General features: G+C 40.0%; 1 protein-coding gene across 1 annotated transcript in view; it reads left to right on the plus strand.

Annotated features, from left to right (window-relative positions):
• The first annotated feature begins 10347 nt into the window (after positions 1-10347).
• Positions 10348-15749, plus strand: part of BPNT2 (3'(2'), 5'-bisphosphate nucleotidase 2) — a 36006-nt gene continuing 30604 nt past the window's right edge. Inside the window, exon 1 of the mRNA XM_066379035.1 lies at positions 10348-11007. Coding sequence (XP_066235132.1) covers positions 10621-11007 — 387 coding nt within the window. The 5' untranslated portion in view covers positions 10348-10620. The remainder of the gene's footprint in view (positions 11008-15749) is intronic.

Genomic DNA, 15749 nt, shown 5'->3' on the forward strand with positions numbered 1-15749 from the left:
CAAGTCTAGAGCTCCTGGATGGAAGTGGTGGGAGGTGATCTCATCTTTTCTCGTGGAGCATTCCTCAAGAATCACAGGACAGTGGCCCAGGGGCCAATGGCAAAGGGAGAAAGCATGGGGAAGGGAAGCAAGGGCAGCCTGCCCTGCCCTGCAGGATAAATTGAAGTGTTCAAATCCAGGGAGCCTCCTGGTCTCAGCCAGTCCAGGGTCCAATAGGTCATGGCAGCCTGACTCAGAGTCCCTTGTCCTTAGGAAAGAACCTTTCTCAGCCAACTAGCTAAAGAAAGCCAACATGCACAAAGTATCTGAGGAAAGTAGATGGAAAAGTGTGACCATCGCGGTGTATGAGAAACGCAAATAAAGAATTAGCATTTGAGGAAAACAACCTTTTGGTTGCTGAATTGTGTTCTTTGATTGCATGAGACTAAATCATGCTGGTGGAATGTAGTGAATATTGTGCATAAATAATTAAGAAGACAACACAGTGCTTAACTGAATAGTAAAAGTTTGGAGCACAAGAGACATTCAGAGTGGACTGATGAAAGTAGGCTGGAGTGGGAAGAAGGCCAACTCCATGGGCTCTGCCTGCTTAGACTTGGCCAGGCAAAGAAGGGCAGAGGGTGGAGCAGAAGGGAAAGCAGCTTCAGCTACCAAAAGAAACACCCATTGTTTATAATTTCTAACTGTTATTAAGGGAAAACAAAACACTCCACATTTCTGCTGCATCTTTGTTTTCTCTCTAGCCTCAGCCTCTGGAGCCCTTTCCTAGACATCTAAGCTTTGGCTGAAGCCTGCCTAAGTGCTCCAGTTAGGAAGCAAGCAGAGTGCCTTTCCAAGTTACTGTGCATCTAGCCCTCCTTTTCTTTCTTTCTTTCTTTCTTTCTTTCTTTCTTTCTTTCTTTCTTTCTTTCTTTCTTTCTTTCTTTCCTTTTTTTTGTGACAAAGAGAGGGACAAATAGGGACAGACAGACAGGAAGGGAGAGAGATGATAATCATCAATTTTTCGTTGCGGCTCCATAGTCTCCTTAGTTGTTCATTGATTACTTTCTCATATGTGCTTTGATGGGGGGCTAGAGCAGAGTGAGTGACCCCTTGTTTAAGCCAGTGACCTTGGACTCAAGCCAGTGACCTTGGACTCAAGCCAGTGACCATGTGGTCATGTGTATGATCCCACACTCAAGCCAGAGACCTTGCTTTCAAGCAGGTGAGCCCATGCTCAAGCCAGCGACCTTGGGGTTTCGAACCTGGGCCTCTGCCCCCTAGTCCGACGCTTTATCCACTGTGCCATTACTTGGTCAGGCTATCCTTCCTTCTGTTGTAGCCTTGCTGTGATAGATGTTGATATGTGACTTCACTTTTAAAAGTTGCCCTAGTTTTTCTCATCTAGGTCAGTCTTTCAAAGACCTTAGGTCACAAATCCAGCCAGACTGGGAACTTAATTCACCCTCATGATTTATATTAATTTTCTGTGTGCCCTGTCAAAAAGAACATCGGTTTGCCCATCTCCTAGTCATATGCATTCTAGTCTGGCTAATTGAAGGGTTACTTTTTTTCCCTTGCTTATTGATGTTTATTTCTACCTTCACAAGTCAGTGTGGAGAATGGGCTTGCAGACTCTGCTAGACAGAAAGAGAAGACATTTCTTATCTTTTAAAAACAGTACAGTAGGATCATCCTGTTGGAACATGCAGTTAGTTGTAACATAGCATGATCACAGCAGCAATGCAGATATTAGCTCTGCCCCTCTTCTCCAATTTGTCCCCTGAGAGTTACATCAACATTACATACAGAATCGGTTTCTTAACTTGGTTTCTTCCTTCCTTCTTTCCTTCCTTCTGCCCTCTCTCCCAGCCTTCCTTCCTTCCTTCCTTCCTTCCTTCCTTCCTTCCTTCCTTCCTTCTTTCCTTCTTTCCTTCCTTCCTTCCTTTCTTCTTTCCTTCCTTCCTTCCTTCCTTCCTTCCTTCCTTCCTTCCTTCCTTCCTTCCTTCCTCCCTTCCTTCCTTCCTTGTTTATTTCTTCCTTCTATCCTTCCTTCTGTCCTTCTAAAAAATCAGTTTTTTGAGGTGTATTCTATGTACAATAAAAATTCACTGCCTGACCAGGCAGTGGAGCAGTGGATAGAGCGTCGGATTGTGATGCAGAGGACAAAGGTTCGAGACTTCGAGGTCGCTAGCTTGAGCACGGGCTCATCTGGTTTGAGCAAAAGCCCACCAGCTTGAACCCAAGGTCACTGGCTCCAGCAAGGGGTTACTTGGTCTGCTGAAGGCCCGCAGTCAAGGCACATATGAGAAAGTAATCAATGAACAATTAAGGTGTTGCAACGCGCAACAAAAAACTAATGATTGATGCTTCTCATCTCTCTCTGTTCCTGTCTGTCTGTCCCTGTCTATCCCTCTCTCTGACTCACTGTCTCTGTAAAAAAAATAAATAAATAAAATTTTAAAAAAATTCACCAATTTTAAGTGTTCTATTTGCTGAATTTTGTCAGCTACACAGAATCAGGTCAGCCCTCCCACCAGCATACCATAGAACACTCTGCCTCTCCAAACGCTCCCTCAGCCCTTCTTGCAGTCAGCTCCCTCCTCCTAGCCCTGCCCCTGTCACACTTGGGCTCTTTCTTGAATATGAACAGGGATGTGAGCATAGACATATAAATGTGCTCTAGGGTTTCTAGTTTTTAATCTACAGTAATTGCACCTTTCTTGTTATTTCCTAATAGATATCTTGAAGAATTAGGAATCATTAAAAATCTGTTTACTTTTTCTCAGTTATTAGAAGCCACCAGGTAACTCACCATCTTTGTTGACTTGCTCCATGTATATCAAATACATGTTTACTTCATCTTTCCAAAGATATTTCACTATCATTGACATCACCTCAGAGGCTGAAAGACAGAAGTCTAAACTTAAGGAGAAGGAGATGCCCAATTGAAATTAAATGTAGTCTGACCAGACGGTAGTGCAATGGATAGAGCATTGCCCTGGGATGCTGAGGACACAGTTTGAACACAGGCTCATCCAGCTTGAGTGCTGGTTCACTGGTTTGAGTATGAGATCATAGACATGACCCCATGTTTGCTGGCTTGAGCCCAAAGGTTGCTGACTTGAGCAAGAGGTCATTGGCTCAGCTGGAGCCTCCCTGTCAAAACACATATGAGAAAACAATCAACAAACCACTAAGGTGCCACAATATGAGTTGATGCTTCTCATCTCTCTCCCTTCCTGTCTGTCTTTCCCTGTCTGCTTGTCTATCTGTCTCTCTCTCCTTATGCACTTATATATATAAAAAAAGAAATTAAATGTAATGACAATCTCTAGGTCCTATCTTTCTTCCTATTACCTTCAATGTAGATACTGATAAGTTTTTGTGTCTGAGAGACACACTTGTTTTATTAACCTATGGTAGTCAGAAGAAATAAGAAGTAATAAATGAGGTTCAGAAAGGAGTCAGGCTGACAAGCAATAACACTGCAAATGTGGTAGGGTGAATAAAATGTATTATAAGCCACTTTTTGAATATGAGTCAAGCATAGTGCTGGGTTCTAGGATACCACACCAAAATAAGCTGGAGGTCTAGCCCACAAGGAGCTTATAAATCCAGTATGGAAGGCAGTCAGGCAATCGGGCACTGACAATACCATGAGATGTACACAATGACTGTTTGCTCTTAGAGCACACACAAAAAACATGAAACCTATTCTTTGGTCAGGAAGCCTCCTGGAGACTGTGATCTGAGACCAGGGTTGAAAAACAGGCAGAGTATAAAACCTGAGAATTTGTTTCTCAGCATTGTTTATGGTAAAAAGGGATTCATAAAGTAGAAGTTAGGGATTATTTAAAGGTAAGTGGTATCATTCAAAAGCATCAAGAAGTGATAAAAATTAAAACTGCAATGTGAATCAGATTATACACAAGTATAAAGTGATTCAATTGACCTGACACAGACAGAAAACATGCCACACCATGGAAGAGACACTTGGAAGGTGCTGAAAGCCCAGGCCAGTACTCTTGCTGCTTTTCTAAGAAGGGTTATATTGCCTACATCTAAGCATGTGGTGAGAATCATGCTGAACAGAAAGTGAGAGACCAGGGTTCCTAATCTTGCTTTGGGGAACTCAATTTACTTGCCTATAAAGTCAAGAGATGGAGCTGAGTTATCTCACTAGTGCTTTTAATCTCTGGAATTTTCTGATTTGATGTTCACCTGGCAGGTATTCATAGCTTTGTCATTAGGAATAAGGATGTTAAGATGTTACTTGAGGGATTTAATAGATGGGGCAATGATGGCTCTATCTGCTTTGGATGCCTGCAAAGGAAAACATCAGGCTATTCTTTTTCAAGTAGCTATGGCTTTCACCACGTGTAGAGTTCAAATGAAAGTAACCCTACTACCTTGGCTAAAATGACTCGGCCAGAGCCAAAGACACTCATGTAGATGTGCATGAGAACTATAGCATGAGACAAGGAACTTGGGATGAAACACTGCCAGTGTGAGTGACTCAATTAGAGTTCCCTGTGGTGGAATGAACATGAGGCACAAAAGAAATACTAGATCTTTGGGGCTGCTTTGTATTCTACATGACTATGAGTCATCCTTGAAGCACTTTATGATCTGCTGAACATTACAGTTTTAGAGAGAAGCACTGAGACACAGAATGACTCTAAGTTGCTGAGTGTGTTCCTAGGGTTCCTCATTCCTGTGGGTATTCTTAAATAAACCCTTATCACCAGTAATCTGGGTATGTTTTGTCTTTTCTAACTGTGAAAACCTCAAGGACAGGCAGGAGGTCCTCAGACTGAATGAGGCTCATGGGTAAAGACATAAGTAAGAGATTTTGTTCTGTGAAAAGAATAAGCACTTCTGGAAAACCTTATTGCATAATCTAGTATTAGTATTAGTAAATTGATGCTGCAAAAATATTTTTTATTTGCTTTGCAACTACAATGAAGAAATAAGTTTGTAAAGTTGGCTTTATGACTTATAGATGATATGGGAATTGTGACTGTCAAGAGCTCTGAAGAGTCTAAGATTTCACTCGATTTGCAGCTCACATGCCTTCCAATTTCATGGATGCTGGCAGAAGACACAAGACTCCTGTCTCAGAGACAAAGCAATTGTGATATTCAGGGTGTTGGTATTTGCATTTGGTTCTCAAGCCCCAATTCCCACAGGGTGACACTGAAAGGGTTGAGACTCCTGCACTTACAGTGGGTTGCATTACAGGAGAGGAACTTTGAGTGTGGGGACCTTAAATCTTTTATAATTGGCAGTAAGTCTGCCTGATATATGGGAAATAATGTGTCCCTTGCTCAGAAGGGAGAGACCATCCCTGCCATTCAAGGTTGTTTGCTATACAAACATTCTTGAAAAGGAAGCCAGTGTCTCTGCTAGAAAGAGAAGTAGAAACAGACTCATGAACTCTCTCCCACGTGACTTATTAATAGAATAATGAAATCAATTTAGAAGGTTTAAAATATAAAAGAATATTTCATATTTCATATAGTAAGGGCAAGAATTGATTAGTGAAGCTTTTCTTTTATACCTACATGTAAAAAGTTTTACCCTTTTCTCAATGGCAAAAATTTGAGACACATTGGCTAAGATATTACCAAATATATAGAGTTCTTACATTCTAGATGAATGACAGCTTATATAATACTCACATATGTGCAATAGCAATGTGCATTATGTTGGGGTTCTTCCATAACATACAGCTGACCCTTCAACAATATGAAGGTTATAGGTGCCAAAATCCCCACACAGTAGAAAATTTACTTTTGACTCTCCAAAAACTTTACTAATAGCCAACTGTTGACTAGAAATCTTACTGAAAACATTAAACAGTCAATTAACACATATTTTGTGTGTTGTATGTATTATATAAATATATTGTATTCTTCCAATAAAGAAAGCTAGAAAAAAGAAAATATTAAGAAAATTGCAAGGTTTGTCTACAAGTTTCTTTTAATTGTCACAAATTCCTTCCAAATTTCCAATATATGTGTTGAAAAAAATCCAAGTATAAATGGACCCACACAGTTTACCTGTGTTGTTCAAGGGTCAACTGTAAATTATAAATATATAAATAATTCCATAGACAATATATCATATTTTTCACTCCATAAGATACATCTGACCATAAGATACACTTAGGGTTTTAAAGAGGAAAATAAGAAAAAAAAATTCTGAACTAAATGGTATGTTAAAATATTTAATAAAATACCATATTTTACACTCCATAAAACGCACAGGCATTTTCCCCTGCATTTTGGGGGGGGGGGGTAGTGCGTTTTATGGAGCAAAAAATATGGTATTCTACTTATGATTGATGAATCAATTCAAATGTTATTCTTTGCAGGCTAGAAAATTTTAGATACTATATATTTTTTTAACTAAAAGGACTTTTAAAAAAGTGATTTTACCTTAGGTTTTAGGTAGATAATGTGCAAAATATGCAATATGAATTTATACCACTTGAATTAAATGTGGAAAATTGTACATTATTAACTAAATCAATGCTTTGTCAAGCATCAAATTTAATAAAAAAGCACACACAAAAATAAACAAATATTTAACATCTTCACAGCTCCAAAGCAAATATTTATTTCAGCTGACTTACATTTTTGTGAAACTAATGTTTTAAATAGACAAAGTGAATGTTGGGTCTTTATATATTTGTTAAATTCAAAAGTTTTTAAAACTTTTGCACAATAAACACAATTCTGTTAAAACTAGTTTTAAAAGTTCAATTTGCCTGATTAGGCAGTGGCGCAGTGGATAGAGCATCGGACTGGGATGCGGAGGACCTAGGTTTGAGGCCCCGAAGATAGCCAGCTTGAACGCGGGCTCATCTGGTTTGAGCAAAGCTCACCAGCTTGGACCCAAGGTCACTGGCTCGAGCAAGGGGTTACTCAGTCTGCTGTAGGCCCCCGGTCAAGGCACATATGAAAAAGCAATCAATGAACAACTAAGGTGTCACAATCAATGAAAAACGAATGATTGATGCCTTTCATCTTTCTCCGTTCCTGTCTGTCTGTCCCTATCTATCCATTTTTCTGACTCTCTCTGTAAAAAAAAAAAGTTTCATTTAATAAATATTTACTGAGTTTGTATGTGAAAAAAATCTGAGTTAGGTCAGAGGGCATAAAGATATGTAAAATACCTACCTGACTTCATGTTGTTCATATAGCTGAGAGTAATTATAATTTCAAAGGGTAAAAATGATATGTAGTTTTCTATTGTATGTGCCTACAGCATTGTCTCTATTTAATAAGTATTCACTATTATTGTTGCTAAGATCAGGGCCACAGTAGAAGTTATAATGTTAACATAATTATATTATGTTAACTGAAAAAGCTACCCAATAGTGGAGTACTTCTATTAATAAATCTTGGGGAAAACAATTTTAAGAATAGATGTAGATCAAGATCCATCCATGTTGTTGCAAATAGCAAGATTTCATTCTTTTTATGGCTGAGTAATATTCTATTGTGTGTGAATCACACCTTCTTTATCTTTTATCCACTCATCTATTTCAACCATATAAGTAATGCTTCATTTTGGATGACCAGCTTGGGCTCTTTTAAGTCAAGCCATTTTCTTTCAGTATCTGTTAAACTTTCGATTCTTTTCTTTACAATCAGGTATAGTTTTTGCTCCAAACCTATTTTGATGGCAATTTTTGTATTTAGTGACTCACTTTACCAAGTCATCCAAAGCTTTCAGCTTTATACTTATATTCCTATTTGGTTGTTTTATAATATTTAAGTTAGATATATATTTATAATAATAACCACAATGGCAAAATGGGGTTGAAATAAAACTAACTCAAGAAGTATATAAAGTTCTAGTAGTGAGATTGAAACAGAGCAGGTGCCCCAAAGCACTTAGCCTTCCTTAGGTGTGAGCACACAGATGATGGGGAGCAGTGTCTGACAAACCAGTTAAGCAGAAGGTGGTTAAAGAAGTTTCTACTGTATGTCAATTTTTATTGCTATTAGTATTTACAGAGAAAAAATCTTAGGTACTCTTCATCTTCCCCAACAACTACAGAAAAGGTTATTTTTGAAAGACAAATTTGCCTCAATTCACAAACCACAAATTCACAAATTATTTTACATTTACTTTCATATAATTTTCACTACTATAAATACATATTTAAAGGTTCTGACACCTTGTTACTGAAAAAAGTATGTTTTTTTATTCAAATTCCTATGAAGGTTTTAAGACAATAATCATTATACCAACCACATGTAACTAATTAAATTTTTTTCTTCTTGTTATGAAGTTGTTAATGATTATGTTATCTTTTATCAATTGTCACCTTAGCACTAGAGCACCTCTTGAAACTATGATCTTTACACTCACTCTCATTGGCATTTCTTGGCATTTTCTCCCCTAGTTCTTAAATCCCTTTTTTGTAGTGTAAATGATCCAGAACTTTTAGTGTCTCTCTAGTTGTCTCACTGAGGCTTTGCAGTGTCTTAGTGATCATGGCTTGATATTCCTTTTCAATATCTTTGAAAAACAAAATTCCGTTTATTTTTACAAACTTCAGCCAGGTTTTCCAATGATGTTTCTAATATTTTCATAACTACTATCTAACTCATACATTTTATTGATTTCATAGTACAGTTTTAGGTGATTCTGTTGAATTTACACTGTTATACTTCAACCCTTAAGCTATTTTTATCCTTGGATTTAGTGACCTTCACTTTGTTTTCTTCTCAGAGGAGCTTTGCTTACTTTTAAAAATAATCCCAAAAGCTGACATGGACAGTGCCATTTTCTTAAGATCTAGTGCTTCTAACACTCCAGAAACTATTCTTTCATTGATTTGAATTTGCACTTGAATTTGTTCTGTGATTATTTTTAAAGTCCTTACAGATTGCTGGCAGGAAAACCAAGCAACCATACAATAATCTTTGTTTATTGTATCTGTATAACCATATGTTTATTGTATCTCTATAACTATGAGTACATTCTACAGATGCTCTGAACTCTAAGGAAGTGGTAAAGGTCAGGGTGCCTCTAATGACTTGCTTACCAATGGATGTTCATAATCCATTCTCTGTAGCTGTAGATTTTAAGGTTAATATTAAAACACACTTAAAACCAATGAGATTTGGCTATGAACAGTAAAATATACTGCATTTTAAGTTAATTTTATATAACTATTTTAACATTTAAGAATGATACTACACATTTTACTATTCACTTTTAAGATGGAAAATGTGTCAATACTAATTATAATACCAATTAAATTTAAGTATTCACCTTTCTTGTTAAGGCAAGTGGCATAGCAGAAGGCAGATTTTTTATATTAAATGCTTTGTAAGTGCATTTGGAGGGCCTATGTTGACTCAAAGATTATATAAATATATTCTAGCTTGACTGACCATCCTAGGACAACCTTTATACCAAGTGGACTTGCTCAGGCAATTCCTCTCCCTCCTGGGGGAGTATAAGTATCCTTGGAAGTTAGAGAAGACCAGAGTATATTTTCATTATGAAAGCCCAAGATCAAGGCATGTTTTCAGCTCCATACAGCAGAGATTTTCAAACAGCATGCCATAAGAATTTTTAAAACATGCAATACTTGACTATTTAGTCAGGGGCACTGACCTTTTTTATATTCATACTGTCAAATTTTTAAAAAATGACAATAACCAACACAATGATAGCCATCTGGTGAGAATGAATTAAAATTATAACTATTTTTTTTTTATCAGATTGGCATAAAATATATTTTTTGGTGTTCCTCAGAATTTTAGTAATTAGTTTATGTGTGCCATGATTGCTGACATATGTATATAGAAGATGGTTTATACTGTCATGTGGAAGGAGGTGGATATCTAAATATACATACCAATATAAATGCATAAGCATTTAGATTACAAGAGATGCCAACAGAATAAAGAATGAGGCAAGGAAAATTCCTCCTGTCACTGGTCACTTCCTGCTCTGCCAGCAAGAACGCAGGCGATTTAAAAACACGAGCGCTGATGAGAAAGACATACAAATCTCTATTAATATGGCTTTTATTTTCCTCCATTCTTCAACAGTCAGGACTGTCACCAGGGCTGTATTTCAGCCATACATTGCCGTTCAAAGAGAGATTAAATTTTTACAAGGTACTCAGTACCCTTCCCAGCGTGGAAACCAGCTTCACCACATCCAGGAGTGATTTGAAAACCCAAACCAACAAAAGAGGAGCAGCCTGTCCAATACCCGCAGGAGTACTTAGCTGGCCGCTCCGCCCCCTGGACCGCCCGCCCCGGGGGAGGAGCCCTCTCGCCCGCCCCGCCCCCTCGCGTAACCCGGATACACACCCACGCTACCCTTTCACCTCCCGGCAGTTGGCTAACGTGGACGTGAGACCCGCTGGCCGGCTGTGGGGCTGGAGCTGCGCTGCCCGGGGCAGTAGGGCACGCGGGGCGGCGAAGGGGTGCTTCGCTGCGCGGCTTAGCCTTTCCCGGGGAAAGAGCTATGGGGAGCGCGGGGGAGCGGGCGCCGGTGTAGTTCGTGCGGCGCCTGGCCCGGCAGCGCGGCGGCGGCGGCAGCGGCGGGCGCGGGGAGGCCTGTGGAGGCCGCCGGCCGGAGCGCCTGGCCTTTGGCGCCATGGCACCCATGGGCATCCGCCTGTCCCCGCTGGGGGTGGCCGTGTTCTGCCTCCTGGGGCTCGGCGTGCTCTACCACCTTTACTCGGGCTTCCTGGCCGGCCGCTTCAGCCTCTTCGGCCTGGGCAGCGAGCCCGGCGGCGGCGCGGCCGCGCCCGTGCCCGCGGCGGACGGCGGCACCGTGGACCTGCGCGAAATGCTGGCCGTGTCGGTGCTGGCCGCCGTCCGCGGGGGCGACGAAGTGCGGCGCGTCCGCGAAAGCAACGTCCTCCACGAAAAGTCCAAGGGGAAGACGCGCGAGGGAGCCGACGACAAGATGACCAGCGGGGACGTGCTGTCCAACCGCAAGATGTTCTATCTGCTCAAGACCGCCTTCCCTAACGTGCAGGTGGGTGCCGCGAGCGCCGGGACGGGGGTGGGCTCCTCCCAGCAGCCCCAGGTCGTGGGGCTTTGGCTCCCATTTTACAGATGGGGATAGAGGTGCCCAAGGTCATACGGCCCGTGGGAAAGCCGGGTCAGATTGCTGGTGGTTTGACTCAGGGCCCGTGCCCTCTGGCCCCTCCCCGAGTGTGTGCGGCTCCGTACTGGGGATTCGGAGCCCTGTGTTCTGGGTCGGCTGTCCCATCAGAAGGCTGAGGTTAATTTCATTCCCTGCTTCAAGCTCCTCTGTAAAATGAAAGGGATTGTTCGGGAACCCCCAAGGTTCTGTTGCCTTCGTTGATTTTATTACTGTTTAATTACTGGGAAGATGACTGTGTAATATACGTTTTGGGGCCCACCGACCAGGAGCCAACTGAAAGCCAGCAACTGCAGAAATGTGGCTGCCCGGCCTTTGTAGGGTGGACGCTTATGAATTACTTTAGTTGTAGTGTTATCAGTGCCCTCTTAATGGCACATATTTTAGGGACCCTTCAAAGAAATGTTCGGTAGTATATTTTTCAGCAACTTCATTTCAGCCCTATCCCTTATTTACTCCAGAAAATAAGTATTGAAGAATATTTGCTTTTTCTTTGGGTAGGTTTCTGGTAAGGAATTGATATTAGGGAAATTCAGACATTTTGGCTACTGAGAAGAAAAAATATTTCCAGTGGATTTTAATTAATTAGATAAACATTAAACTTTAACTACAGGCTTCTTTGGAAGGTATTTGACCTTATAATATTGTTTTTAGAAGAGTTAGGAGAATATTATCATTGTAGAATTATATATCATGTGTGACCCTCCTTCTAGTCTATCTTAATATTCCTGTGGTTTTCTTTCTCTTTCTTTGTCTTTTTTTTTTCCTTTCCTTGACTTTTTATTTTTAAACAGTGGCAAGGAACATTGGCTTTCTTTTGTGAGCTGAATACCAGATGTAATCGACACGAGAATTCTCAAAACACATTTTCACTTTTTCTTTTGCCGTATCCTGCTTTATCACAGATTATTCTTACATGTGTTTGCATCTTTCTCGTCTCCAAAATACAGTGTTCTTCCCTAGAGTTTGTGGAGGAAGCAGGAGTTTCAGAGAAGTTGATGTGTAAGAGTTAAAACAGTAGCAGTAGTAATGATTTATTGAGTGTATTCCAGGTGCCCAGATATTGGCCACACAGGACTTCATTTGATCCTTACAGCAACCTTTAGAGGTAAATTTTATTTATGCCCACTTTACAGGTGGGAAATCTGAGGCTCATAACACTTCACTACACAGTTTATATCAACTATCTATTTCTTCATTTTAGTTAGATTTTTAGGAGGCTACTTAAAACAGGTCTTACAGTATGGTTTCCTAGGGAAACATAAAATTATAGAAGTTTAAAAGCAGTAATAGTGAAATATAGAAATCAGAGTTGAAGGTTTTTTTTAAGGTAAATATAAAGATATTCTTCTTAAGTATTGAAGACATAATCTGTTTGTGCATAAATGTTCACATGCAAAATCCACCCTACTCCATCTCTGCCAAACTTGTGTCTTGGTTAACTTCCACAGTATTCTGAGTTTCCTTTTTCACTTATTAGCAAATGCTAAGGGAATACCTGCCAAGAGTAGTGAGCTGTATTTTATTAAACACTAAAGCTAAGCTCTTTGAATTGTAGATGTTGAAGTCTCTGCCTTTATATAAAATGACTTTTTGTTTTCTTAGGATTGTTTGAATGTTTGCATGTACATATTTAGTATTCATGTTGGATGGTGATTGGTGGAATAGAGGAGGTTATGTTCATTTACACAGTGGTCAAATAGGATGGTGTCATGTTGAGCTGTCTCCTTTTGTCACTATGTTGTTAGACAAGAAGCCAAATGTAGCCCTCTAAGTAGAGACTTAGCAATAGAAGCTTTTCTTTCTTCACTTCCTTCCCCAACATCCAAAAGTACTGTCCTAAATGTCTGGTTGTTTTTGAAGCCTTACCTGAAATTTTTGGTAAGGAACTTAAATCTCACTCACTTTATTTCCTTATGTAAAAATTATCATCAGAAAGCCACAGTTAATCTTTTCTTTTACACTGGTGCCTTGTGCAAATGAAGAGAGGTCTCTTCTTTTCTCCCGTGACTTTCCTAGAGTAAGATACTTGAGCTTTTCCTGTTTGATGTTCACCTCTCAGATAAGTGCTATACCAGGTGCCACTCTAGAGCACTAAACTGGGGACAGTTTTGACCCAAGGGGACATTTGGCAGTGTCTGGAGATTTTTGGTTGTCACAGCTGGGGGCAGAATGCTGTTGGCATCTGGTAGGTAAAGGGTCAATGACCCACATGTGGAGGAAAGACCTCCATAACAAGGAATTATCTGGCCTAGTTTTTCAGCTGAGGCCCAGGTTGAGAAGCCTTACTCTAGAGCAGGGGTTTCAAACTCAACTCAGCATGTGGGCCGCAGAGCAAGATCACAGCCCTTCGGCAGGCCGCGCACTAGGTCTACAAAAGGCAACTGTTACGCAACACTTTTCTCACTGCAGTTGAAAACAAAAAAAAATCAGTACAACAAGCACAATCGTACATGCAGTTTACTCAGTGTCACAAAACGACCAGAAACTGTAGTTTGCATCACAACTGCTGTTAACTATGCTAATATCTAGCTAGGATGCTAGAGAAATGAAAAATACAAGTAGGCCCGTAGGCTTACTTAATTTTATCCAAAATATTTTGAACTTCGTGGATTAGTCTGTGGGCCGCACAAAATTGTTCGGCGGGCCACATGCGGCCCGCGGGCCTCGAGTTTGAGACCCCTGCTCTAGAGAAATGTGTTGTTCTAAGAAAACTCAAGTTTGACGTAGAATCCCTGCATTCCCTTCTGTTTTCAATCTTTCTCATGATAGGAATCTTGGGAGAGTCCTCAGGGCACCAATTCTCTTTCTAAACACATTGGCAGTGCTTGATTTCACTGTGTGAAAATAATGGTAGCTGCATCATTGGTATGACACTGGTTCCTCATGTCCTTGTGGATAATGACAGAAATGAAGGCTGAAGATAGTTTATTGGTGTAGATTTGCAGACAAACAGAACAGACAAACTTAAATGTATAGTTTTGATTCAAAGTAAAGGGAATTCCTTATTTGAGGGGCTCCTGTCTTTGGTTCGGTCAGAGTTTTGACAATGCTTTATTTGAAGATAAGGCATGGTATTCAAAGCTGGTAGGACTAGCTTGTGTTTGTGTCTTCCTTGACCTCTGGGCTGGGAATTAAATTCTTTCAACAGGAGTACTCACTGGAAAAGTTTGAGAAGTTCTGATATAGTGCAGAGAATACTTGCCTTGACATTTTGTCCAGTCTCCAGCCTGGGTGATTCTGGCCAGCCATTAAACTTATTTGTGTTACAGTTTCCTCTCCTTTAAAATTGAGATAATTAGTAATGTGATAATCAGTGCAGACATAAATATCTATTGCAGACAGAGAAAAGAATGAGGATTCAATGGGGCAGGCTCTGTAGAGGTGGTACTGTCATAAATTCAAGTAGCCTGATGATTCTGAATCAGAAGTGCATGGGAGAAATTAGGAACATAGGCAGGAGCTACATCATATGCTAAACTCAAGGAAATTTGGACCTGATCTTTAGTTTAATCCTAGAGTACTAAAAAATTTACCTGACTTTTCTTGAAACCTACAGTGTGCCATAGTTTGTTTTGGCTTTGGGTATTTAGAGGTGGGTGAGACCAGTTAGGAGACTTTTGAAATAGGCTGTGGGAAAGATGAGAACCAGAACTGGGGTGATGGGAAAGGTATACTTAGCTTGTTCTAGTAACTAACACTTACTTAGTACTCAGTAGGTGGCAAGCATGAAGGAAGTTTCTTATTGCTACCATTAATTTACTCTTGACAGAAGCAGGAGGTGATACTATTGCCTCTGTTTTGCTGATAAATTGAGACTTGGAGAGACTAAGTAATTTTCCCAAGGATATAGAGCTAGAATCTTAAGTTCACAGAGATTCACTTAATGATTTGAGAATTGTCTCAGATCTGTCTCATTTTGTATATAAGGGTGTACTGTAAGAGCTATAACTAAGGTGTACTCTTAAACTACAATGTTCTGAATGATTGGAAGGGCTCAGGGTAGATGCTTAGAGAATACTTTAGAGGGGTAGACCAGTTAGGAGGCTTTTTCAAGTGAGAGTTGATAACATTTTGAATTGAAGTGATGGTTGTAAAGAAGTTAGATGTGGAAGGGTATGAGAGAATTTCTACGGAATATGTCAAAAAATGACTCCCCTGTTTGTGGCTTTCATTAACTGCTGTTTTGCTGATGCTGGAAGAGAGTGAGTGATGACAATTACTAGGGGATAGATTAAGAGTGACATTTTAGACTTAAGGTGGAGGCGCCATTGGTATGTTCAAGGGGACATGTTAAGGAAGTAGTCGAATGTACGCATATGGTTCTGAAGCTCTTCAGATTTCTGAATTAGAAATACAAATTTGTGAGTCATCAGTGTTATGATATATTTGAAACCAGTTGTGGACAGGATTGCTTAGTGAAAGAATATTGTATGAAAGGGGAAGATGAAGACCTACAACCAAGAATAACGAAGTCTGAAAATAATCACTTAACAAGAATAACAGCAACCAACTTTTATTAAATGCTTACTCTCTGTTAAGCACTGTACTGTTTTTTACCTTTTCTATTTCATTGAGTCATCCAGAGAACCCTATAGGGAGATATATTTATC

Source organism: Saccopteryx leptura, chromosome 3 (genome assembly GCF_036850995.1).
Source record: "Saccopteryx leptura isolate mSacLep1 chromosome 3, mSacLep1_pri_phased_curated, whole genome shotgun sequence".
Classification (NCBI taxonomy): Eukaryota; Metazoa; Chordata; class Mammalia; order Chiroptera; family Emballonuridae; genus Saccopteryx; species Saccopteryx leptura.